Source organism: Vanacampus margaritifer, chromosome 1 (assembly GCF_051991255.1).
Source record: "Vanacampus margaritifer isolate UIUO_Vmar chromosome 1, RoL_Vmar_1.0, whole genome shotgun sequence".
Taxonomy (NCBI): Eukaryota; Metazoa; Chordata; class Actinopteri; order Syngnathiformes; family Syngnathidae; genus Vanacampus; species Vanacampus margaritifer.
The window spans coordinates 32,362,993-32,387,945 of record NC_135432.1 but is presented as its reverse complement, the minus strand read 5'-3'; the positions used below and the strand labels follow the sequence as shown (position 1 = coordinate 32,387,945).

Below are 24,953 nucleotides of genomic sequence, written 5' to 3'. Positions count from 1 at the left end.
CATCGTTAATGGCAGCTCTTTTCCCGGGGTGGTGTTTTGCGCAGCTGCACATTGATGACATGTCTCAAACCAATCATTGGCCTCCAAAATAATGACGTCACGTTTTGGAACTGAGCTACTTTTTTTTTTTTAGAACCGCAAAGGAGCAGGTACCAAAAAAAGTGAGTAGAGTAGAGCCAGGTAGATTTATTGGTGGAGACGGGGCTTTTGCAGAGTAGAGTAGAGTAGAGTAGAGTAGAGTAGAGTAGAGTAGAGTAGAGTAGGGTAGAGACCGTCTGTGGAAACGAGGCTTTATGGCCGTTCTACAATCTGGAACTAGAAATTAGGAAATTTAAAATTAGAAATTCAAAAGTGGTATTGAACATACTTATAAAAACAAGGTCAGTTTTGATCGTCGGAAAAGTACTAATTTAACAATCGGTTCATTTGAGCTGAATATGATAATCAAGCGTGCCATCCATTTTGGCCATCCAAAATGTGAATCCTCCTATGTGAAAAATGGAAACCTAAGAACTTGTTTTACCGCAGAATGCTATTTGTATAAATCCTGTTTATTCTATAGAAAATCCTGCAGATTGGAAGTTTTCATTTAGGCCACTTCCACTTTCCACGCAGAAGGTGTGAAGCTAGTTTTCCACGGTTACTTTCAAACTCAAAGTGTTACTAGTTACCAACGTAAGCTCTGTTTCCTTTAGTAAAATTCTGAATAAACATAATTTTGTAGTTTCAGTACTTTTTGCACAACTTGCTGTTCTCTGACAAAGCAAAACACTCACAACAGGAGTTTCATCCAGTAATGAACAAATAAATTTCCAAGGACGTCCACTTCTATGACTTTTTGTGACTCTTCCAGTGTCTCTGTTAACTCTGTTGCAAACCTCTGCTAACACTACACTCAGTGGCCACTTGCCTCTGAGCATATCCTGTTGCAAAATGACGAGGGCACCGTTGATCAATTGTTGTTGTATCTTGGGTCATGACTCATTTTGGTCGTTGTTAGAATGAAAACAGCATGATGAAGAGGACTGTTTGAATACTAATTTGAAGTGAACCAGGAAATGTATTGGCTGATTCATGGTTAAAACACCTGTTGTGAATTTTGCCGTTCTGCTCAAAGTTGTGCAAAAATTACTGAAACATTAAAAAGTTGTTCTTCTTTTTTTCTTTAGGTTATAAGTTTAAAGCTGCTGAATGCAGAACATTCAATTTCAAATTGCTACTGCCATGTGTGGCTGAAAAACGAGACTGCACTCCCTTCTCACGTGCACAATGTGCACATGACATCACAGAGGGCAGTAAATTTGAACCCGAATCCAGTCTGAAAACTATTGCCCAGAGCCTTGCAGGAGTACCCGTTGTGAACAGCTCAGGTGCTTATCAGCTAATTAGAAGATGCTTGAGTCATAAATGGCCAAATAAAACGGCTACTGTAAAGATATTTTGGGGCAAATTGTTACATATTGCAGCTTTAAAGAAGTGTTTATGAAATTCTAAAACTGCTGCTTACTGTAGGAAACATAGGAAGTTAGTAAATGACAGTTTCTTAAGCAATTCGCCAATAATCGTCAGACATGAAGGAGGTATATTGTGTTGATCTTCAACATTTGCAAATAAACATAAAATCTTAAGTTTACAAATAAAACAGTTGACCTATTTTGTCTGCAACAATAAATCCATAAATTTTTCGTTATTCATTTTTTTAGTTTTACTCTAAAACTGGAGCCTATTCCAGTTAACTTGCAAGAGGGAGGGCCATGAACTGGTCACCAGTCAGTCACATATGGGGCAACTATAAATCTAAGGTAACTGACTTAAGTCAATAAACTCGCGTGCAGGTAGATACTGCTGCCCCCCCCAAAGGATGAAACAACTTTTTTCTGAGCATGCTTTCAAATGCCATTACAAAACGTTTTAAACGCCTTATAAAGAGACCCGGTGTGTTGTTCTGGTTTAGTGAAAAAAGGCATGTGTGAATAAACACACCCAAAATAGGGCCATCATAAAATAATGTGATGGCAAATTATTCAAGAATAGGAAAATTAATACCTTACATTTTCCACCACTATTAATGTACTTATGCACCACATAGAAATGAAAATGAGCCATTGATCTTTTTTCATTTTCTTTCTTCAAGGGGGGATTTTATTTTTCTTTGTCATAGTCCTCAACTCTTCTTGTCATTTAGCAAAACAAGCCCCTCTCCGCTCCTTCAACTCAGGAAAAATACAAGTAAACAAAACAAGTAGGGAAGGTTGTTTATCAGGCCTGAGCAAAAATACTGTTTCCGTTGTGTGGGGACAACCTTCTTCTACTGCTTCCTCAAAACATCCTAAGATTGAACAATTAACAGAAGTCCATGGACAGCCAACAGAAATAAATACATACAATGCACTTTTTTTTTTTTAATATATAAACGCTTGTCCAATCTATAAATTCTTTGCTAATACGAATCACGCTTTATTGGTCACAGTTCACTCGTGAGTTGGTGTTCTCCATTACATTGCTGTCTTCTGGTGCTTGTGCCACGTCTGACTCCACACGGCAACAAAGCAGGGACCGAAAGCACAAGGCTGCGCGAGCTGGCTTTGGCACAAATTGTTTGTCGCCGTGGAGTCGAGTCAGGGCAAAAAAAGGTGGGTGATGAGCTGTTGCACATAGAATATTCTCAACAAGCCCTTATTCTTTTCTCTTTTTCTCTCAATCAGCAGTCCAGGAAGGGCCAGCAGGCACAGTTCCTTTAGAGTGTTATTCGAATAAATGTCTTCTATTAACTTAAGGCAATCAAAGTCAGCCGTCAGCACAAATGTTGCTGAAAGACCGGGGAAAAGAATACATGAACTGAATAAATTATCCTGAAAAAACATGTGCAGCCTTCTGCTTCCCCCTCATCCACTCACCACATAGTGGTATATACCAGGAAATATAGGTATGTTCTGTTCTCTGCTGAGATGTGTGGAAAGGAGACATCACTTAAAAGCCTGGCTGCGATTTACAATACTGCAGGAGTGTCATAAAAAAAATGAAAAGAAGAAAAAGCACAGTGAATCCTTCAAAAATCTGTTCACTGCTATGCTTATGTGAGCACACATCGACTGGGCTCAAGTTATTACTTGCTGTACATGATCGCACCGACGGCCAGTGGAAATACTGTCTCGTATATTAGGACTGAAGAGCAGTTGTTATCCGTGAGCTCGAGCTTTACCACTGGCGTTGAACAAAAAAACGTGCTGGTCTTTGATCCTTTTTCACTGGAATGGAATCTTCAGAATAAGCATTAGAATTTGTCTTCGTCATCATAATCATAATAACAACATTAAGAATATACAAATGATGGATACAGAAGTGGTACAAATTACCCTACATTAAAACAAAGAAAATGGAACTGAAGATACCACAATAAGACATGCTTCAAAGCGGTTATGTTTGGCAAGAAAGCAGTTTTGCTGTAGAATAAAAACCTCACAGTGAAAATAGTTATGCCCCTCCAGGATTACAAAGCACAGTATTCAGTCAAAACAATATATATTTCTTTCCTCCTTAAATCAGGCTGCGCTGAAATCCAAAGTGTTCTCCCCGATTCCTTCGGAACAGCTTGCTAACAAAGTTCCTCCATTTCTATTTGCACCAAAAATACACCTCCAAAAGGTGAAGGGGGGGCTTGACATACTGTTACGGCTTGAAAAGAGCTGGATAGTGGCGGCTCAAACTCTGAGAAAGCAACAAATGTGTTGTGAAACAAGAGCTTGAACCCAGCTGAAGCTACTTGCGCTCCTCAAAGAGCACAAATAAAAATAGAGATTTGAAAGACAGCCTCCTTGAAAACATCCTTAGTCGCCTTTAGTCACCTAAAGGTTGAGGGCACTATAATAATTTAGAGTTAATGCTGCCGGAATGACAGACAAAAATAAATACTTCTTTTCTCTTCTTACATATTTTATGAAAACAACGAAGCAGTTTTTACTGCCAGCAGCTGGGCAAGAAGACAGAAGGTTCAGGCCTCCGTTGATAACGGTCGCCACAACATATCACGTGACATGCCTTGCCTCGCTTTTAGCAAATACTTTAGTCTTTGGTCAATATAGTCCTCCTCATTTTATACATATATTCATACACAAATATGCATGTACATACACACTTATTATGGTGTAGTAAACTGGATATTTGTGCACGCATTTTATGTAGTCACACGTTTTCATAAAGGACCTTTTGCACAATACATTTGAAATTGAAATAAATATTTCATCTGGAATTAAAATACTAGTACCTCTTCTGAATTCATGTAAAACCCAAATGAAGACGTAAAAGAAAGTAGCCTTATGTACAGCGTTCAATCTTCTTTTGACACAGGCTAAAAGGCGTTGATTTAAATAAACAGACTTTGCATCTTTCAAGAAGCCCGATAGAGGCTCGACACGAGAAAAACGGCTGTCCTTCGAGTTGTCGCTGTGCCGCGAAGGTCGTCCATTCAGACGCTTTTCTCTCTTCCACTGAAGTCCGACACTTTCCCCCTGCTCCCCTCCTTGCTCCCCTCCTTGCTCGGCATTCAAGTGATGGCGTTCCGAGTTGTTTTCGCCATTTGCTCAACACTGTGAGTCCTCACTCAGTGGTGCTGTGTCCCTGCAGTGGCCACCTGCGCTTGCCGTGGCTGCTAACTGTTGGGCGGCCCATCGTTGAGGAAGTAGGTTGTCATTTCCCCTTTACCTTTGACCTTCACCACCCCACGACACTCCAGCACGTAGCCTTTGCTCGCCAGCACCTGGTGGAGGTCTGTTGTTACCTGAGAACAGCAAAAGCAGAGATACAAGAAGCTGAAATGTTTATCAAATAAAGATCAATTACAAATATATATATATATATTTTTTTTAAATCAGAGATGTAAACTTTTATACAGGAATGTATTGCGCGGATTCTGAATCTACCCTTGTTTTTTTGTTGCAAACCAGATTTTCATAATAATAATAATATAATATGCAATTTAGTAATACTGCATATTATTTTCAAATATTTTAGAATTACATAGTGCTGTATCAGGCCGATACAAGGCCTTATTTCAAGCTATTAGTACTCGCAATGGAGGTCGATACCGCCCTCTTGTGGCCATTTTACAACCAGCAACTAGAAATTGGAACAAGACAATTGCCATTAATTTCATGCAATTTTAATTAAGGAAAAATACAGGAGTCTCCAATCGGTGTATGAATGTGTGACTGCCTTTGTAATGTGCTTTGAGCACCATAAAAGCGTTATAGAAGTGCAGTCCAGTTACCATAGAGGCATTTCTCTAAAGCCCCAGTGTGTAGTCCTTAGCGCCATCTTGAGGGTAGAAGCACGCAGGAGATCACATTTGGCAAGCCTATCACTAATTCTTATTTTGCGTGAGCAAACGAGCATCTTGGCAAGCGACGGCGACTTGGCAGCCGTCGTGATGCCCGGCGAGCGACGCCGAAAGACCGAGCGAGCCAGAGTTAGGCCGAACAGCTAACAAGAGCCTCTAGCGGGAGTTAGTCTGAGCCATAGGTTGGAGTGGCTAACAAGAGCGGCTAGCGGGAGGAGCCAGGAAAAAAAAAAAGCTAATGACAAGCGTTGGGCCAAATCACGGGATTTAGTGATGACCACCTGCAGGCCCCAGCTGTGGAAGGCAAGCGGCGGTCGACTCGTTGGGTCCGACACTCGATGCAAGCATGACCTGGACTAACTACATAAAAAATACAAATAAAAAATACATTCACTGATTGTCCCTTTAAAATGATTGATTGATGTTTTTTGGGGGGTAGAAAGTTTATCTATCAAAAGTACTAGTGGTATCGGTGACTACTCAAGAGTTTAGTACAGTGGTATCAAACATCCCTAGAATTACTGGTTAGGTTCAGCAACATGGTCAAATCAATATTGTGCAAGCTTTTAAGGGTCAAACTTAAAAACAAAAAAAATGAAAAGATCTTAAAAAACAATGACGTGCAAGAAAAAGTAAAGACTTTTTGGAAATCAGTGTCAAAAATAAGTTTAGAGAGACATAAAGCAAATCTCTGATTAAAATTGCGCCGTTTTTGATTGCGTGTTTTATGAATCCTACAATTGTCTATACGGCTTGTCCTCATTGGGGTCACAGGTGAGCTGGAGCAAGGGATATTGGGTGGCAGGTAGACTGGCATATGAGGCGTGTTTGTCAAGTTGGCCGGATATCACATGGTGAAGCTCCTGCTCTTGTCAGCACCAGGCCTGCATGTTTGCTGTGAGAATCAGAAACTCACCTGTATGCAGTCGGGTACACCTGTGCTGTCCATGCGACTGGCCACATTGACCGTGTTTCCCCAAATATCATATTGAGGCTTCCGTGCGCCAATGACCCCTGCTACCACTGGTCCAATGTTCAGACCTGGATATTGAAGGGGGAAACCATTTATTGATATGCTGGAGGGAGAAAAGAAGGCAATCGTGTCTCTTTACCTATCTTCATTTGGAAGTTGTTGAAGGAATGCTCATTGATGTATTTCATCTGCTCCCTCAGTCGCATGGAATAGTCAGCCAGTGCAGTAATGTGCGTTCGTCCCTCTTTGTCATAGGTGGAGTCATTGAGGCCGGAGGCGGCCATGTAGGTGGAGCCGATGGTCTTGATCTTCTCCAGCTGCTTGTATTTCTCCTCACTGATAATCTGCCAATAAATGAAATGAATAAATGAAACCTGTCCTTTCACTGCATCTCGAATGACCATGTACAGATGTCGGTACCTCATCAAAGTCAGCGATAATCTCATTGAGGAGACGCAGACACTCCACCCCCTCGTTGTTGGCCTCCAGTTCCACGTAGAACTCGGAGAAATTGCTTATGGAGGCAAACATGACGGCCACGCACTCGCAGGATTGGTAGTAGAGCTCGTCATTACGTCGCTCGCGTGCCAAGAAGTGAGCGGCCACGTCTTTAGGCAGAATATTGTGGAGGAGGCGACGATTGTAGGCTTGGAGTTCTTCCATCTCCTCTTTTTCTTCAGTGGCCTGAGAGGGAAGGTTCTTCATTAGTGACATTCATATTTGACATTTATGTTTAGAGCGAGGCATGTTTCACAAATCTATCTTGCCAAGCTTCATCCATCCATCCATTTTCTACATTAGATCACAGATGAACTGGAGACGTCCTGTACTGCTCAACAACTAAAATCAACAGTCAAGCATCTGATGCAAATGTGGTTAGAGCTTGCAGATCTGGGTGTGGCTGATACATTGCCACCAGACTAGTTATTCCCTGCAACTTCCCAAATACACAAAAGTGTGACAATCAGGTTTATTTGATCTGACTGGATCATAATGATGTGACAGAATGTAGGGCCAATCATTCCTCTTGATGTCGTTTTCTGTTCTATATGCATTTTCCCAGCTGGATTTATAAAACCATTTCTTGTGAAACTAACCTGCTATGTAAAGTATGTAGTGAAATGAAAACCATTTAAAGCTACGAGCAGTGATGAAAGGGAATTCAGACCCCTGCACCCGTCAGGGACACGTGAGAGTTGGGAGGTTTGCCAGGCAGAGGACAAAATGTGAGCACACAGAGTCTGAAGGAAATCGGAACATCAGGACCACGTATGAATCTCAAGGGCGGGACCTTCATTACACACAAAACGTTTTGTCCAGTTCCGGACTTGTGGAGCTGAGTTTCATGTTTTCTGACGAATCAACAAATTAAACTCAATTTTGCTTCACCAATCTGTCTAGTACTTGTGGTTCGTTTTGTTCCAGTGCGACGAAATGTCTGGGACAAGTTCACCTGGGGGCGGCATGGCTCAGTGGTAGAGTGGTCATCTCCCGTCTGGGAGGTTGTGGGTTCGATCCTCACCCCTGGCGAACAGGTCGGAGTGTCCTTGAGCCAAGACATTGAACCCTGATTTGCTCCCAGCAGGCCTGGCAGCGCCGCTGCGTGGCAGCAGTTGACCACTAGTGTGTGAATGCGTGCACGTGAGGATTTGTAAAGCTTTTACGGCACCATATGGTGTAGTTAAAACACTACATAAAAAGCAGCCCATTTACCAAGGAACTTCAATTAGTTGACAACTCAACACTTATTTAATTAATTGACAACTATTTTAATAATCGAGTACCATATTTTTACCACTGTAAGTCACTTTTTTTTCATAGATTTGCTGGTACTGTAGTAGAAGAAGAAATGCAAGAATAGTGGTCATTAGGGGTGGAAATCTTTGAATGTCTCACGATTCAATTCTATTCTGATTTTTGGGTGTGCGATTCGATTCAGAATAGATTTTCTATTAAGAACGATTTTTGATTCAAAATGATTTGATTGACAATGATTTTTGCTTCAATTTATAGATGTTCAAGGAATCGTAATGATCTACTCCAGTCTGACTCGCTAATGCTGATTAGTGCGCTACACTTTTATCACTCAAAAGAACGGCTCCACACTGCAAAAAAAACAACTTTCATTGGAATAACTTGATCGGGACTTTTTCCTTCTACTCTCTAATGTGGCTACAACTTAACAGTGTATCAGACCGCGTGGAACCACACTGCCCCTAAGTGGCCAAATTGGGTACAACATGAACAGGGCTCCCAATAAAGGCACACACAAACAAAGGGAAGACGGTATAAAATAATTTAAATTAAATAAAAACGATTTTGGGACATTTAAAATCGATTCTGAATCGTACTAAATGAGAATCTATTTTTTTACACTCCCCAAGTGGTCATGCACGCCGGTCGCACTCTTTATAGCATGATAAAGAAGGTGGTAATGCACCAAAAGTACATGCCGACCACCAAAAGGAGTATAAGAAGAAAAAGTAAAAGAAGAAGAAATACACGCTAAAGAAGAAGTAGTTGTCATGGCAACAGTTGTGTGACCTAAGATAGCTGTCGCCGCTAGCATGTGGCCACAACAAGGGTTTGCTATTTACAACAGCAAAAGGCACAATAACCAACCAGGATTCTACCTTTGGCCACAATGTAATGCAGAATTCTAGTTAAGGTAAACCATTTTAAACTAACACACATTGACATTGACATTCATTCATGTGAAATATCACGCTTGTTCAACTTTTGTCACTGTCGCCCGGTGCTACAACCAATCAGCGGAGGTCTCATTGACAAGCCAATGAATGCTAGCCATTAACATGGTGGAGAAGCTCATTATAGCGGTGTCTGACTTTCCAATTCTTAATGACACTTTGCGTAATTATTTCAGCAAAATGAATAAAAAGGTGGCATTGGAGATTGTTGTTTGAAAAATATGGTTATCATTTAGAGTCACAATTTAACTTAAAGTTGTCCAAATCCTCTGATTTCAGCCTCTCATTCGAAATTAATCTCTGATTTCTGTAGTCGTTTATGAAAACAGACTGATTATCTATTGAGTTTAGTAAAAATAAGACATTACAAACATCTGCTTTCACTTTGAAGAACAATGACCGAACTAGTAACTGAATGAGTTTCTAAAAAAACTTTTAATCACTTAACAATACCAAATAAACAAACAACAATACAGTAATTGGTTAATAAACAGTAATCAGGGAAACACTTTACACTTGAATTTACAATAAAATTCTATCCATTATTTGCTAAAAGATGGAATAATTGATAGAATATTCCTAAAAATCAATTGTGATTCCTTGTGGCTTTTTATTTTTTAATGAGTTTTTTTTTGTCAGCAGATAATAGACATCTCCATTACATTTCTTGTTGCCAATTTCACTTATCAGATAATTATTATGGAAGCCCTCATGAGGGCTATTTTGACTAAATAAAATAAAATAAATGAATTAAGCTCCACAAAGCAACTAAGCATTCTCAAGATAGCTTTCTTAAGGTTGCGAGGTAACGACTCGAGATACATTAGTTTACAGTAGTTTGCGCAGCCACATAAGAAGCACTACTTACTCTGATTGTTTTATATTTAAGGCCTCAAAGTGTTTCTCATACAAATTTTTACTGTATTTTATTGTACTTTATTTTTAACCCTTGTTTTTAAACTCTGCTATATTTTACGGTAATTCGTTTTTAACCCTGAGATTATTATTAATATTATCATTATTACTATTATTATCATTATCCTTGCACATTGATGGGTGCAGCTAAGACTTTTTTTCCGACAGTTTAAAATTTCATCATAGCGCCCTCTGGTGGGCAGAGGAGATACCTGTAATTTCCACAGGAAGTCGAGGCGTGCAGTCGATTCGACCTGCTGCGCGTGCAGGTACAGTGCCAGGACAAAGACTGTGAGGATCACTGGCGTCATGACCCTCAGGGACACTTTGGTCACAACGAATGGGCTGCAAAGAGGCAGACATGTTACGAGGCGGCAGATTAAGCGGACAATTGATAGAAAGAGAGTTGAGGTATCTCACCACTGGTTTGTAGTTTCATTGAAACTGGACCTAATTAACAAACACAAGGAAATTAGGTCTTACAATAAAAAAATTAATTAAAAAAAGTTGAATTTCATCAGTATTAGAATGTTAGTACTTACCACTGAGTACTTGTTTCATTTAGATCGCTACAATGACAACAGAGAAACAATATTAGAAATCATAAAACTTGATAATAATGTCCACAAGAAAGAAGCATGGTCAAGTAACAACAAGTCTGTCCAATGATTGTTTGCTTGCGTTGCGTTTTAAAATGATGTATTTTGCCTTGCACCATGACAATGAATCTTGAGGAGCATTTGGAAGAGCTAGCACACAATGAAAGTCCATCCCGAGGAGGGGGCCCTCGTGTGGCACTTACATGGCATTGGAGGTGACAAAGAGGTCTGCGTTGTCGAACAGTGCTACTTGTGGCCACTCGACCAGCAGCAGGAAGGTGAGCTGGATGAGCAGCATCAGAGCCAACTTCCCGATGCTGCTGATCTGCAGGAACACTGAGCAGGCCAGCAGCGTCAGCAGCACGCTGTAGCTGAAGTACTGCCGCAACACAGGAGAGCATCGTCAACTCTCCAGCTCACAAATGCAAATGTGACATTTCCTCACATGAGAACAAAAGGCGCTTAATTGGAGGACTTGCCACGGAATCACCGCTCACCTCGGGAAAGGGGCAGGAGGGGCCTTGGCTGGGGCAGATCTCCAGACCCCCTTCAACAGACACATTCAAACGGCGGATCGCGCAGGGCGTCACCATGGCTGCAGAGGTGTTGGACTTCTCCGCAACACACTCCACTAAGCTCTTGGTGTCGCATGCAAACTACAACAAAGACACAAATGTTTTCGGTCTGGCTTCAAATTGTTAATATTTTTTTTGTGCGGGGGTGATTTTGATCGTACCATGTTGACAAAGGCAGAAATGAAGACGAGGATAATGGTAAACACTCCAACTAGAGTGCTGTTGGTGCGAGACTGGACAATCTTCTTCGAAACTGTCTGCATTGCAGCAGGGAAGAGCTGTGAGACAAAACGACAGGAATCGTATAACCTAAAATCCACGGTGGAGAAAATGTGCGTTTTTACGAGCTCTGCTACCTTGATGCAAGAGTATATGGCACAGATGAAAAGGATGTTGGCCAGGATGATGAATATACTGATGTAGATTCCCAGCATGACCGGAGTGCTGAAAGAAACAGAAGAGTTTGAGAGGGGGTGTCAATGACTCAACCACAGAGAGGACCAGACCTCCGTTAGATATGAGCAGCTCAAGATTGTAGAGCAGCGCAGCCTGAAATCTTGCATATCCTGATTTTCATGCCGACGCAAGCCTTGGTGTGCTTGTTTGGGAATCTGGTTCATCTCTATGTGCGCGCCCAGGGCATTTTAAATTTTAAGGCCTTTTTTTTTTTTAATTTTACAGCCATTTTAAAGCTTGCTGAAACCATGTTTAAGTATTGGTGCAGGTAGTGTAACGTGCCTTTGGTGAATTTGATCCAGGTGCAAGAAGACATATTCCAAACTCTGCGGATGTGTGTGGTGGCAACAGCATGCATCAGACCCTCTGGATGATTGCAGAAAATAATCCAATCATCTTTATTTTCATAATTATACCACTGGGCGCGGTACGACACGTACAAGCAGTCAGCAAGAGCCCACTTCACAGATCTGAAATCTCCCTGGCCAACTTTTTCTTACATACTTTGCACACTTGGACCTACTGCAAGAACTCCAGCAAATCAGTTCTTCTTTCCGCCCTGTCAAAAGGACTATGCGCCTCTTGATCATAAAGGGAATGAATGCTTCTATTGGCGGTAAATAAAGTTGACTGTGTTCACGCCCACAACGGTGCAAAACTGCACCAAGCGGCGTGCCTCTGAGTAAATACCAAAACAATGTCTAGCCCGCCCCTGCGCAGACTTACACAGCGCCTTGTGCTGCTCATGGAAATAGAACCTGAGGTTTGCTAAGTCCTTTACTTGTGCAACCAGCTGACATTGGTGAAAAGGCAAACAACATCCTCCACTGGTTGCCAGTCAATCACGGACTTGTGCAACTTGTAGTCCCCCACAATTATGAATGGTCGTTTGTCTTTATCTGCCCTACGATTGGGTGACAACCAATCCAAGTCAGTTGGGAGAGGCTTCAGCTCTATGTGACCCAAATGCCAGCCAGCAGTATAGAAAACAGATGGAGTTGTAAAAAAAAAAAAAAAAAAAAAAAAGACCATTATGTCGAATAAACAGCAACACAGTAATAATACCATATGCTGGCTATACTGTATAGAAGCACCTGAAACACTGTAATTGGCAGAAATGTCATCTCCACATAATAAGATCATTTTGAATACTGCGCCGGGAGTGGCGAGTAGTAAGACTCACTACTTGTGTGAACAATAGCATCTAAACTCAGGTATTTTCCCTTGCTCCCAGCTAGTGTATTTTGGGAGAGGTAAGAGTAAAGGTCATTATTTTAGGAAGTATGATTACAGTGAAAGCTGTCAATCAACTCGCAAGGGTTCGAAGAACTAGGATAAAAGGCGTCGTCGTAAATTGCTAATAAAACATTGAACTACCAGACGAAAGAGGCCTTCAATTGGCGAGAGGAGCCATATTTGGACACACATGCGCGTCAGCAAACCTCGACCTATTCACAAGTATTCAGCTGAGGGCCGCCACTCAAACATTTGTATTTGGTTTCCCTAAAAAATGTGTCAATTAAATGTTAGTCACAGCAGGTGTACTACGTGTCCTGCTGGTTACATATTGTGTGAAGGGGGACAAATGAGGGCCTATGTTCTGGCAACAGTACAGCGTCTGTGAAAAGCGAGTTTCTTTTAATTTCATTTCTGTCAATACAAGTCTACCATATCAAACACAAATAAGGTTAGTTTCTTTTTGAAGAACAATTTTTACATTTAACATTGTTATCTAAAGTAAACAAAAAATATTGTTGTAACGCTCTATTGAGATGGATGACAGTGCAGTAAAATTGTACTATGCTGTAAGATTATTTGAAGAAGTCTCCTCTTAGCCTCAATTCCCTCTACTCCTTTGCATCTCACTGGGTTAAGTGCATGGAAATAAACCTGACGGGAGTTTTTCCATATTCAACTACATCCCATACAGTGCAAATTGGAGTATATTCAAGTAATATTTGAGCTACTCACTGTGGAAAAATAACAATCTGTATGAAGGATATGAAGCAGAATACTAGTAGAGTGCAAGCCACATAGCCACCAAAACGATCATCCACTTTCTTGGAGTACTGAAAAAGTAGAACAATGGAGTCCAATAAGAGGAAGTGTGGTTTAAAGAGCATCAAGTGATAATTAAACATCTCAGACCTTCTTCTCCAAACTAGAGGTTTGAAAGGTGAGTAGGAACTTTTTAACGTGGTCTTTTCTTAGCTGGTCGATGCTGCGAGCATCAATGGCTCGACCCAGGAATTCATCCACCTCGTCTTCCGGGTTCATGGTTTCCTGAACACCGCGGCTGAAAAAGAAACAGATCATAAGAAGAAGAAGAAAAGGCTGCAAACAGTTCATCACCTTTGCAAAACTCACTTGTCTTTACTGGAGGTTTCATCAATGCCCTGAAAAAGAAAAGGAAAATCACTATCAATGTGGCAAAAATCCATTTGTAAAAGCATAGACAATACGATATTAATCCTGGCTCTGGCAAGTGTTGGTGGCAACTCACCATTTGTCTGAATACTTTGGAGTCTTTGGTCCTGGCGAAAGTTCTGTCAGGGACCCAGCGTGGCATCAGTCCCTCGTTGGAGTTGGCTCGCGTCCTCTGCATCTTAGCCATCATCGCCTTTTCTTCCTTCTGCTCAGACAGAAAAACATGAGGGCTTTACCAACTGTTCTCAGTGCAAGTGACTAACTGCAGCGGAAGTCCGTCATGACAGCCATAAGTGTTCTTCAGTTCAAGATCAAATATACTTTTTTTTTGTGTGAGCACGTTATTAGCTTTAGCTATCTCAACGGCTTATATAGTAATTGGAAGAATACCTGTTTTAATGGTTAACAAATATGCCTATCAGCATCTGTTAGCAGCTTAGCATGCTATTAGCTAAATCTGTTACAGTTTACATGCCCAAGTCATTGTATTGGCTACTTTCTCATTCATGGAGATTGGAGAATAACTTTGTTTTTCTTGACAAATCAAAGGTTAGAACTTGACTACATTACCAGATTGACAGTAGTTATCTATTCCCTTTTCTGATTCAAAAGCTTCACTATAAAGCATCATTACTGCGATGGACAGCACATCTACTGCACCATATGTTAACATTGCATGACTGACCCGCTTTTGGCTGCAACCGAGGATCAGAAAGGTCTCGATGCTGTTCTCCTTTAAATAAGCGTTCCGCTCCCCTCCAAAGCCTGGCTCGACTTCGTAGTCTCCATTAAGATACTGCAGGGTTGCCTTGGTGATGTGGATCCGTCTAAAAGAGGACATAAGGATCAAGTATCCCATAACAAATCTGAACACGAGTCCATGTTTGCACTTGTTTTGGGGATCTGGTGCTTATTCCGCCTACCCTGCTTTGCCTCCCGCTTCCATGTGATTAGCCAGTGTAACGTCGTTTGACCACACGTCAAACTGCCACTTCCTGAGTCCGAGGACGCCACAGTGCACGCGTCCGCTGTGGATGCCGACACGCATGTTGACGTTGACTCCCGTCACCTCGCGCACCAGCCTGAAGACACAATGCCAAGAAGGTTAGTGTTATTTAACCACTGCAAAACAAAACGTGTGCCCTAATTAGTTTTTGTACTCACGAGATGGCCTCGATCATGTCCACGCCCATCTCTACGCAGCAGTGGGCGTGGTCCGCACGGGGTTCAGGGAGCCCAGATACACAATAGTAACAATCACCTAAAATTTTAATTCGCAGACAGTGGTTCTCCTAAAGAAGTGACAGGGAACAATAGAACAGCATTTAGGCATAAGCATCTACATGACCTCATTCTCTTTCTTTTTTAATCACAAAAGGAATTTAGCATCATTGGATAACATGTTGACTTTTCCACCTAAATAATTCAGTCTAATTTCTGTTAAGTTTTCTTTTTTTTTATGTTTTATTTATTTATTTATTTATTCATTTATTTATGTATTGCAAAGTATTTATTTTTATGGTTAATCTAATGAAATTTAACAAGCTGTATCATTTTTCATTCAGTATGCAGAATTTTTAAACCACCTGTTCAGGTGTATATGATGTATTTGTGACACAATAAAATCAGTATCTTTTGTTAGGGATATTCAATACCACTTTTTTTCCAGACCAAAACTCTTGAGTTGTCACAGATACTAATACCAAGTGCTGATACCACTCGTTCTAATTTAATACATAAATCCCCCCCCCCCCCCACCGCCCTAAAAAAAACAAAAACAATGATAGATACTTTTAATGTAATGAAAGACCTATATATCCCAATATAGCATTTTCCTTAAAATTGCCTGAAATTAACGGCAATTTTCTCTTATAATTCCTCATTTCTAGTTTCAGTTTGGCTGCCATCATGAGTACCGATACCTTGGTAATAAGGTTTATTAGTCCAATATCAATACCTTGAAATATGGTGTATCAGTCCAATACCGATACCTGGTATTGATACTCGCCCATCTATATTTTTTTTATACTATATTTGTGAATGTTACAATGGGCAATATTATACGTTTTTTTTTTGTTAGTATTACACAATAATAATTTTGAGAGATTTAATTGCTTTAGTCAGCTTGCTGATCATTTTATTCCAACCACATCCAAAGTTATTATCCCAAACTATACCTTGACAAAAACATGCGTCAACATAAGAAGTTTGAGTGAGGGTACAGGTGACTGCGGAGCATTACCGAGGCCAGCTTGTCGAAGCGGGCGAAGAGTTCATTAAGTGTCATGACCAATTCCTGAGCCGTGCACTGGGAGGCCAGGCTGGTAAAACCCTCGATGTCAGCAAAGAGAATACTGAGAAGGACACAAACATGAGGTTTATTGTTGACATTTTGCCTCAGCGGGTAGCAAAACATCCACCCACATATTTTCTATGCACTTGTCCTCATTAGGGGTTGCGGATGAGCTGGAACCTAACCTGGCTGACGAGAGGAAGGGTACACAATGGAGTAGTTGCCAATCACATGAAGGGTGGCACAACATGTTGCTGCATTTACACAACAGGTCCAAGTGCCTAATTTTTAGTACTGTATTGTTTTTGTGACCCACATCCATTAACATTGTGCATGTGTTTTGGTTAATCTAGAATGTCATGGATAACTTTAAGGTGGGGTCTTAAGTTTTGACTGTTTCTGTTTGCAAACAAACATTTCAAAATGGACTCCTCCTATGGCTCAACCCCCCACTCTTCTCATCAACATTGCACCTGCCTCAAGAGACACGCCCCCCGCTGAGGGGTAAACATTGACTTTCCGCCCAGAAACGTCCCTTTTATGTCAAAATACAATAAAATGGCAAAATACAGTCTGAGGGTGGTGGTTGATGACAAAATCACCACAACACATTGACAGAAGCCCAGAGGTGTTGATTGAGAACAATTTCATGTGTATACATCCAGTGTTTATTTCTGAGTGAAAACTTTGGACCCTCCCTTTAATAGTTTAAATCAAAACGTGAAACATACTGTAGATTTACTACACACGTAGTGAAATATTTTTATGATTTTTTACAAATAATTTTGATGATTTATGAAAACACAAAATTACAGTGACATTTATTAACTTTTCTACACTATTCTAATTCTACACTACTCTACATAAATGAATATGGCAACTATTTCTACCACCAGGACAATGATTCAAAACTAATTCACATTCATATAGAGTATAATCAAGGCCGGATTCGGATTTGAGGGTATCCAATTCAATGCACGTTTCTGCTTACCAACCATGTCTTTTATTTGTAGAATGTAAAGTGTAAAATCTAGTCAGATTTAAAAAACTAAACAAAAAACAGCAACAGTAGACTGAAGTGTAGTGCTGCAACTCGAGTCATAAAAAAAGTAATATATCTCTAATACAGACAGACACATAACCATAAATGGAAAAAGCCAAAGAATAAATGAATTTTAACAGAAATCGCTTTAGTCTGCCACATAGATTGGACAACTGAGGATGAAAATCGAATCACATCCAATCAATGCACATGACAGAATTACATTTCGGGATGAAGAATACGTTTGTTTTAGATAGCGAATGTGTGCAGTGTGTTGGCTGCGTGCTGTAATTGAATGTGTGCCGATGTTCTTCATCTTTGGGGATTATCTTTCCTTGGCTGCTGGTGATTAAGTATTCCCTCACTAGTGTTAATTAGGATGCACTCCACCAAGCCACACTAACCTCTGTCTGACTGAGTGTGTGTGTGTGTGTGCATGTTTTGTCCTTATTATAAATGATATCATACCAACATGCTGTATTTCCATGCATGAAACTACCATTAAAGAAAGTGAAAATTCTCAATCAATATTGAGAAAAATGAGATTATAGTGTGACATTGTGTGTCCAGACTGACCTGACATTGTCGTGTTTCTGGATATAGATCTTATGAAACATCATGTCTTCCTTCTTGGCATTGATGTCAGCCTTCATCTCCAAGGCAACATGCCTTGGCAGCACTGAGAGCAACAGACGTTCCTGGGAAACATGCAAAAAAAAATTGAAACAAAATGCAGACTGCATCACACAGTGCGGGTGTGTTCCATGATGAACACGGATTACATGGCCTCAATCATGAACACAATGCTGTTTCATTATCCTTGTAAACGCATCTTTTTGGCTGGCATTCATGTGACTCGATTTGACTCTGATTTGAACTCCATGACTAAAAAATTAATGAAGATTTTTAAGGTAGTGTGGGTGAGGATCGTTATCAGGCTTCTCCAGATCTTGCTGATGAGCTGTTATTGGAAACACCTGTGTTGGGAATAGGGTCACATGGAAAACAGGCTAGATAGTGTGCCCTGAGGACCAGGGCTGAGAAACACTGCCCTGTAAGCTTCTTTTCATGGCTGACTTCAGCCATAACCAATTGTAGAAATTTTCTGTTCATAGTTGGCTGCTCTCCGCCCAAATGTAGCTCTGTGAAAAGTGTACTACTGGACTCTGTAGCACTTATTGTGGTCTTTCGCAACTCTACATTGCATACTAGATTAGCGATTAGCATTAGCTGCTCCATTAGCTTCTTTTCATGTTTATAGTGTAAATAATCATTCATTAATCTAAATAAAATTCTGGTTCTAATTTTGGTTTTTCATGATCATAAAAACATGGTATCCGAAGAAAAACTGTCAACGTGCCAAACCGACATTTTGAAAGCACCCTGAATGCACCGTGTTGCTTGTACAAGCGTGTGATGTGTATGTGATTCTTCCTTCCCTGAACGTGCTTTACAATGTATGGCACCCTAATTGGAGTTTAATGCAAAACTTTGTTTTCAAATAATGGATATTTACACACAAACACTGAAGGAACACATACCGGCAGGTGATATAACAATATTCAAATTTGTGAAAAGTTCATTTGCTATTTTCTTCATAGATGCACAGCACCACACTGCCCCTAAGAGGCCAACACGTGCACAGCAGGAACAATCAGTATTTCTTTTTATTTATATTTTAGTATATTGTTATATTACTTTGTTACTAATTAATTTTCTAGTTGTCCTTTTAATTTATATTTGGTTGAGTTTTCAACAATGCAAGGATATTATTTTTATTGTCATATTAACACATATTCCCACATGATAAAGTACGAAATACGATACCAGAGGTCCCAAGTTAGCCCAGCAAGTCTAGTGAAATTTGTGAAAATAAAAATATAACAACAAAAGGAGATAGTTATTCACAGTTTGAATGTGTGCAAAGACGCAATGCAGCAAATGTGTGAATGCAGCAAAATGAAAATGCAAGAGGCTTTAATTTCACATGATATTTACAAGGTCATTGACTTGATGAAAAGAATAGCGTGTTAAATGTGCAGGAATGAACAGACATTAGCTATGATGACACTTTTGAGTAGTTCGGTTTTGGTAGTCAAAGCAATGAGTAATCGTTTATTAATTGTGAGCTCACTATAAGTCAAAAATAGTTGTCATTAATATTTATTCCCATAATCACCCAGCACTACATCAGATGTTCTGGGGCAAACATTTTTTTATTGCGGTTTACATACAAGCTATAAACTGATCTCATCTAGTGCTGAGTAATCTGTAGTGTTACATGATGCCAGAAAGAAATTGCAGAAAATTTTCAAAGCATCAATGGCCTGTATGATTACGGAATTTTTTTCTTCACTGAAAAAGCAAGAAATGTTGAACCACAATAGGTTACTGAAGAAAGGAAAGGTGTTGACTTCTAACCAGCGCTGCCATGCATTGTACCTGTTGCTGATTCTCCCTTTGCAGATGTAGTCGGGCCTGGATGTATCCTCTCGTCTCCTGGAAGGCTTGTCTCTGAGAAACCTCAGCAGGGTAGTGGGTGCAGATTCCAATGATGTTGGTGCACAGGAAAATAAGGACATTTGCACTCACCTACAGAGAGGAGGGCGAAAAAGGATCATGTTTGATGAACAATGTGAAAGAGGGTCGTTGAACTCAGGAGAGAGAGATTTGTTTCTAAATTTCTGGGGGAATTCACAACATTTACAATAGAAGTAATTCTAATTTGCAAATAAAAGGGCACAAAACTAACTCACTGCCATTGACGGCTATAGACGTCAAAAATTAATTTGAACTATTTCTTAGTTTCATTTTTTTTTCCCACTTTTGTTAACAAAAGTATGAAAACCTAGAAAAAAAATATTGTACGTTTAACACAGATATAAGATTTGTGATTAATCGTGAGTTAACTAGTGAAGTCATGTGATTAACTCATTCACTGCCATTGACGGCTATAGATGTCAAAAATTTATTGGAACTATTTCTATTAGTTTCACATTTTTTCTACTTTTGTTAACAACAGTATGAAAACCTATGTTTTTTTATTGTACATTTAGAACAGATATAACATTTGTGATTAATTGTGAATTAACTATTGAAGTCATGCGATTAATTACAATTACAAATTTTAATCGCCTGACGCGACTTAAAGATTATTAAAAATTCGGGCGTCAGGCGATTAAAATTTGTAATTGTAATTAATTGCATGACTTCACTAGTTAATTCACAATTAATCACACATTTTCTATCTGTATTTCTAAAAAAAATCTAGGTTTTCATACTCTTGTTAAGAAAAGTGGAAAAAAATGTTAAACTAATAGAAATAGTTCAAATGAATTTTTGACGTCTATAGCCGTCAATGGCAGTGAATGAGTTTACAATTTAAAAAAAATTATCGCCTGATGTCCCTCACAATTCATTGCAAATTGAGCAGCACTGAAATCTGTTCTAAATGTACAATAAAAATATTCTAGGTTTTCATACTCTTGTTAACAAAAGTAGATTTTTTTTTAACTAATAGAAATAGTATTAATATTGAATTTTTGACATCAATGGCAGTGAATGAGTTAAATGGTGACAACTTTACCCTGCTCTAACGTTGTTGTTTTTTATCCTACTCCCATTGTAGATCATTTTCTGTTCCATTATCTCTTCAATATTTTCCGAACCGCTTATATTTTTATGTTTATTATTCATTTTCTTTGTTTGACTCTGTTGTCTGCTTCCAGGTCGATATTTCAAATGAGAACCTGTTCTCAAGTGTCTTAGGTCAAATAAAGAAAGAAATGTCTATATCGGTAGTACTGGGTGCAGCAATTTGTCAACTGGATGTCAAAAGTTGTAGAATTATAAAAAAGTGTTTATTTTTAACTTTCACTCATTTCTGCATAGGATTTTTTTTTTTAAAGCAGCAAAAAATAAGATAAATGCTCCATTAAACAATTTGAACAAAAACATATTCATTTTTTTGTGTTGAATTAGTTAATTACATAGAGAAAAAAAATTGGTCAGTCAAAAACAAAAACGAAATTATGGTGCGAGCGTCCAGTACATGATGGTGACATAAAAAGAAGGCGATAGATTGGATATTTGTCATGTGTGATATTAGGTGGCCTGGTGTTGGAGTTTCCATTGCATCGTGGGAATTGCCGTTGACCCGCCACTTCCTTTAAAGATCTTCGTGTTTGCAGAGTGAACGTGACACTCCTCACCCAACAGGCTACATTTGGTCACTGATAAAGAAGGGGGGTGGCAGTTGACGGCTAAGGAAGCATGCGGGAGAAAATACATCCCGTATCAAACATTAATAAGAAGACCTGCCACACTCGACTGGATCATGTCAACTGAAAGTGAAAGTGGAAACAAACACAGGAATCTACTATGTTGCTTCCTTTGAGTTCAATCGAGGCTCAACTTTGTTCTTGAGTTTCAACAGACATTTAATGTCGTCTACATGTCTTTTTACAACACACCGACAATGACGTCACAACTAAGACAAATCGCAAATAGGCTTAATTAGCACACAAAATAAAAAGGCTTCCCAATAAACTCTTAATGTTTACCTCATTGGCCACATTCACTAAAAAGGAATAATGACTCTTAACAGAAAAGCAGTCTTCTGAACAAGCTCTTTCCTTGCCGTATAAAGTTTTAAATCCAAATTAGATTATCTGAATATTATGACTTATTTAACATTTTTACATGCAATAATGACTTTATTAATTGTTCTTTTTCTACCAAAATAAAATTATGGAATTAATCAATTAAATAAATGATAGTTGCCTTTGATGGCAGCAACATAATAGGGGGGGTGCGAGTGTTGGAACGTGGCCATCAGTGGCCGGAATGATGTGTGAAACCCGGAAGTCCGTGGCATCTACCCCATTTGGTGACAAAAAGTAGACTTGATTTTAGACTTGGTAAAAGCAGGTCTAAATGGTAGCGCAGGTGGTGTAACGAAATTTTGATGTACGTATAGGAAAGGGATAAAAATGCACTTAATGAATCAATTCAAATGTATTCTGTATGTTAAAGCCACAGTGTGTAATAAGTGACCACTAATCATAGAATGCAGCCAAAATGTATGCATTTCGAAGCACCAAGAAGCACACACAGGCTCAGAGAGACCACACTTCACAAGCCTACCACCAATTCTTATTTAGTGTGAGCAAACGAGCATCTCGGCGAGCGACGGCGACTTGGCAGCCAGTGTGAAGCCTGCCCGCCGAAAGATCGAGTGAGCCAAATTTAGCCAGAGCAGCTAACAAACCTAGTGAAAACAAGCAAATGAGAAGGTGACGGGAACCCGAATCACAGGACTCAGTGACAACCACCTGGAGGCCCCAGCTGTGGAAGGTAATCGGCGGTTGATCCATTGGGCCTGACACTCGATGCAAGCACCACCAGGGTTAAGGAAGACGGCGGCGAAACAAGGCAGTCTTTTGTAAGGTGAGACGACAGCCATGTAATATAATTAGTGATTACTAGATTACATTATATTAAAAAAAATAATTACCTTGATTTTTAATGGAACATTTTTGTTGTATTTTATTGGAATCAATAGTGTTTTTTTAAATTGAATGAATTATTATTTCACCAATAGATGAGCTAAAAAAAATACACACTGTGGCTTTAAATAAAAATGTACTTGCATGTTTAAAAACAATTAAAGAATATAAATGAAATGTATGACACTTAAATACTGTATACAAATGAACTGCACTTAAAGGTTAACTAGGGGTGTGAACTGCCTAGTACCTGGCGATTCAATTTATATCACGATTCGATTCGATACCGATGCGAATCTATAAATGGATTAGTGCGATTTTTTTTTGTACTCAAATTTAGAAAATACTAATCCATGAACTTGTACATGTACACTGTAAGATTTTTTTGTAATTGTATTTATTTATCTGAAACTTCAGGCTTGTAACTGAGCTACTGCCTGAAATAAAATATTAAGGCTTAATGTTCCATTAATATAACATTCTTCCATGCTTAATGTGTGAATCCTAACCCTAAGTAAGACGTTTTGTTGAATATTCTAATAAAAAATGTATGTTAAAAATCGATTCAAAAATCGCATATCGAATCGATTCGAGAATTGCGCGCTGTAATATCGCAATATATTGCTGAATAGATTTTTTTCTAACACCCCTAAAATGTACTGTACAAATACAACCTTCATTTTAATATGCTTGATTGTGTATGTCACATTTTCAGTGTAGTAAATTACATTTTTCAGTGACCCCAGTTAGGATAAGTAAATAACCTGGATGGGTGCATAATATGTCTAACCCTAATTACCAAAGGGCCTACTCATAGTAAAAAAAGAAAAATTAAACATTTTGGAAAACAAACATTCTAGAAGAACAGAATGCCATTTTAGTGCTTACCTAAGAAAATAAATGCCAAGAAAGAGAGTGTATTGAAGTGGATGAAGTTGAAGACGGATATCAAGTGGTAATAAGCAGGATGTGGAAGGAAAAAGAGAAAAAGAAGCGTGTGAGTGAGTGATATCTGCAGAGGACAGATTTAGGCCGCAGTGACATGAGGCAGATGGCCCCGGGCGCTCACTTCTGTTTACATTTCACTCGCTATTCAAGCAAAAACCAGCCAAGTGCTGCATGGTGTTTGTCTGCAGGTACAGGTACGTTTCCACCCCCCAGCTATTTGATGCGATGAGATTCACACCACATGCTTATCATACCTCGTGTGTCTGAGCACACTAGCCACTGCTAATTGCTTGCTTTTCTCAAGAGGCTGAGGGCTCGTGGCTGTGCAGTGTACACAGGAAGCTCCCGTGTTTACGCAACAGCGCTGCACCTCTTCAGGAGCTTAGCAGCGTTTACCTGCTCCTCGTCTCTTCCGCAGGTGCAGGACCCCGTGCACCTGCTCGCGTCCTCCGTGCTCATTTGCAGCCATGCGTCACTTTGTTGCGATGCCGTTTTAATCACAGCGCGGATCCATTATCGTCTTCACGCTCATGAAGCACCGTTTTAGCCCTCTAAAAGGGTTCTGTTTATTTTACAAGGCGGAAATAAAGCAAGAATGATATGACATGACCTAATTTCATGTCCGGCACAAAAGCAGACGCTATTTCCACTGACCAGTCAGGACAGGACCACATCCTAATCTCTAGATATCAAAATGGCATTATGTAAGATCTCTTCTCATCTAGACTGGACAATGTATATTAAAATGTATTTTTCCCACACAAAGCCTCCATCAGCTTAGGCAAGATAACACAGGTTTAATCAATGAATGATCAACTCGCAAAGGACGGGAAAAAACACTCTCGTAGACCACGTTTTAATACATACATACATAAACTTTTGCTGCCATTAAAACTAGAGATAGACCAATGTGTTTTTTTCAGTGTCGATATAGATACTGATTATTACTAGTCAACCGGTAACTGATATTTCAGTAAAAGGAAAAAAATATTATAAAAATTCCAACTCTTGAATTTTTGGAGCATGTGTTTATTGAACAAAATTTCAGATTAGCAAAATGTCTTCTTTTTTTAAATCTTAGGTAATTGTGACCTATCACAAAAACTTAACTTAGGGTCTTAACAACCAAATGAAAACTTAAACAAGTAATTATCATAGCTCCCTATAATTTTCTA

At 39.4% G+C, this 24,953-nt stretch overlaps 1 protein-coding gene across 1 annotated transcript in view; it reads right to left on the bottom strand.

The window, feature by feature from the left end:
* Nucleotides 1–2,098: 2,098 nt before the first annotated feature.
* Nucleotides 2,099–24,953, bottom strand: part of LOC144037375 (adenylate cyclase type 6-like) — a 50,180-nt gene continuing 27,325 nt past the window's right edge. Inside the window, exons 4-24 of the mRNA XM_077548824.1 lie at nucleotides 19,766–19,915; nucleotides 17,900–18,021; nucleotides 16,231–16,342; nucleotides 15,153–15,280; nucleotides 14,912–15,070; nucleotides 14,674–14,815; nucleotides 14,065–14,193; nucleotides 13,929–13,957; nucleotides 13,710–13,857; nucleotides 13,533–13,630; nucleotides 11,462–11,549; nucleotides 11,267–11,383; nucleotides 11,028–11,186; nucleotides 10,734–10,909; nucleotides 10,474–10,500; nucleotides 10,352–10,381; nucleotides 10,144–10,276; nucleotides 6,729–6,992; nucleotides 6,448–6,652; nucleotides 6,252–6,376; nucleotides 2,099–4,777 (exon numbers count right to left, since the gene is read on the bottom strand). Of these exons, the coding sequence (XP_077404950.1) occupies nucleotides 4,649–4,777; nucleotides 6,252–6,376; nucleotides 6,448–6,652; nucleotides 6,729–6,992; nucleotides 10,144–10,276; nucleotides 10,352–10,381; nucleotides 10,474–10,500; nucleotides 10,734–10,909; nucleotides 11,028–11,186; nucleotides 11,267–11,383; nucleotides 11,462–11,549; nucleotides 13,533–13,630; nucleotides 13,710–13,857; nucleotides 13,929–13,957; nucleotides 14,065–14,193; nucleotides 14,674–14,815; nucleotides 14,912–15,070; nucleotides 15,153–15,280; nucleotides 16,231–16,342; nucleotides 17,900–18,021; nucleotides 19,766–19,915 (2,670 nt within the window). The 3' untranslated portion in view covers nucleotides 2,099–4,648. The remainder of the gene's footprint in view (nucleotides 4,778–6,251; nucleotides 6,377–6,447; nucleotides 6,653–6,728; nucleotides 6,993–10,143; nucleotides 10,277–10,351; nucleotides 10,382–10,473; nucleotides 10,501–10,733; nucleotides 10,910–11,027; nucleotides 11,187–11,266; nucleotides 11,384–11,461; nucleotides 11,550–13,532; nucleotides 13,631–13,709; nucleotides 13,858–13,928; nucleotides 13,958–14,064; nucleotides 14,194–14,673; nucleotides 14,816–14,911; nucleotides 15,071–15,152; nucleotides 15,281–16,230; nucleotides 16,343–17,899; nucleotides 18,022–19,765; nucleotides 19,916–24,953) is intronic.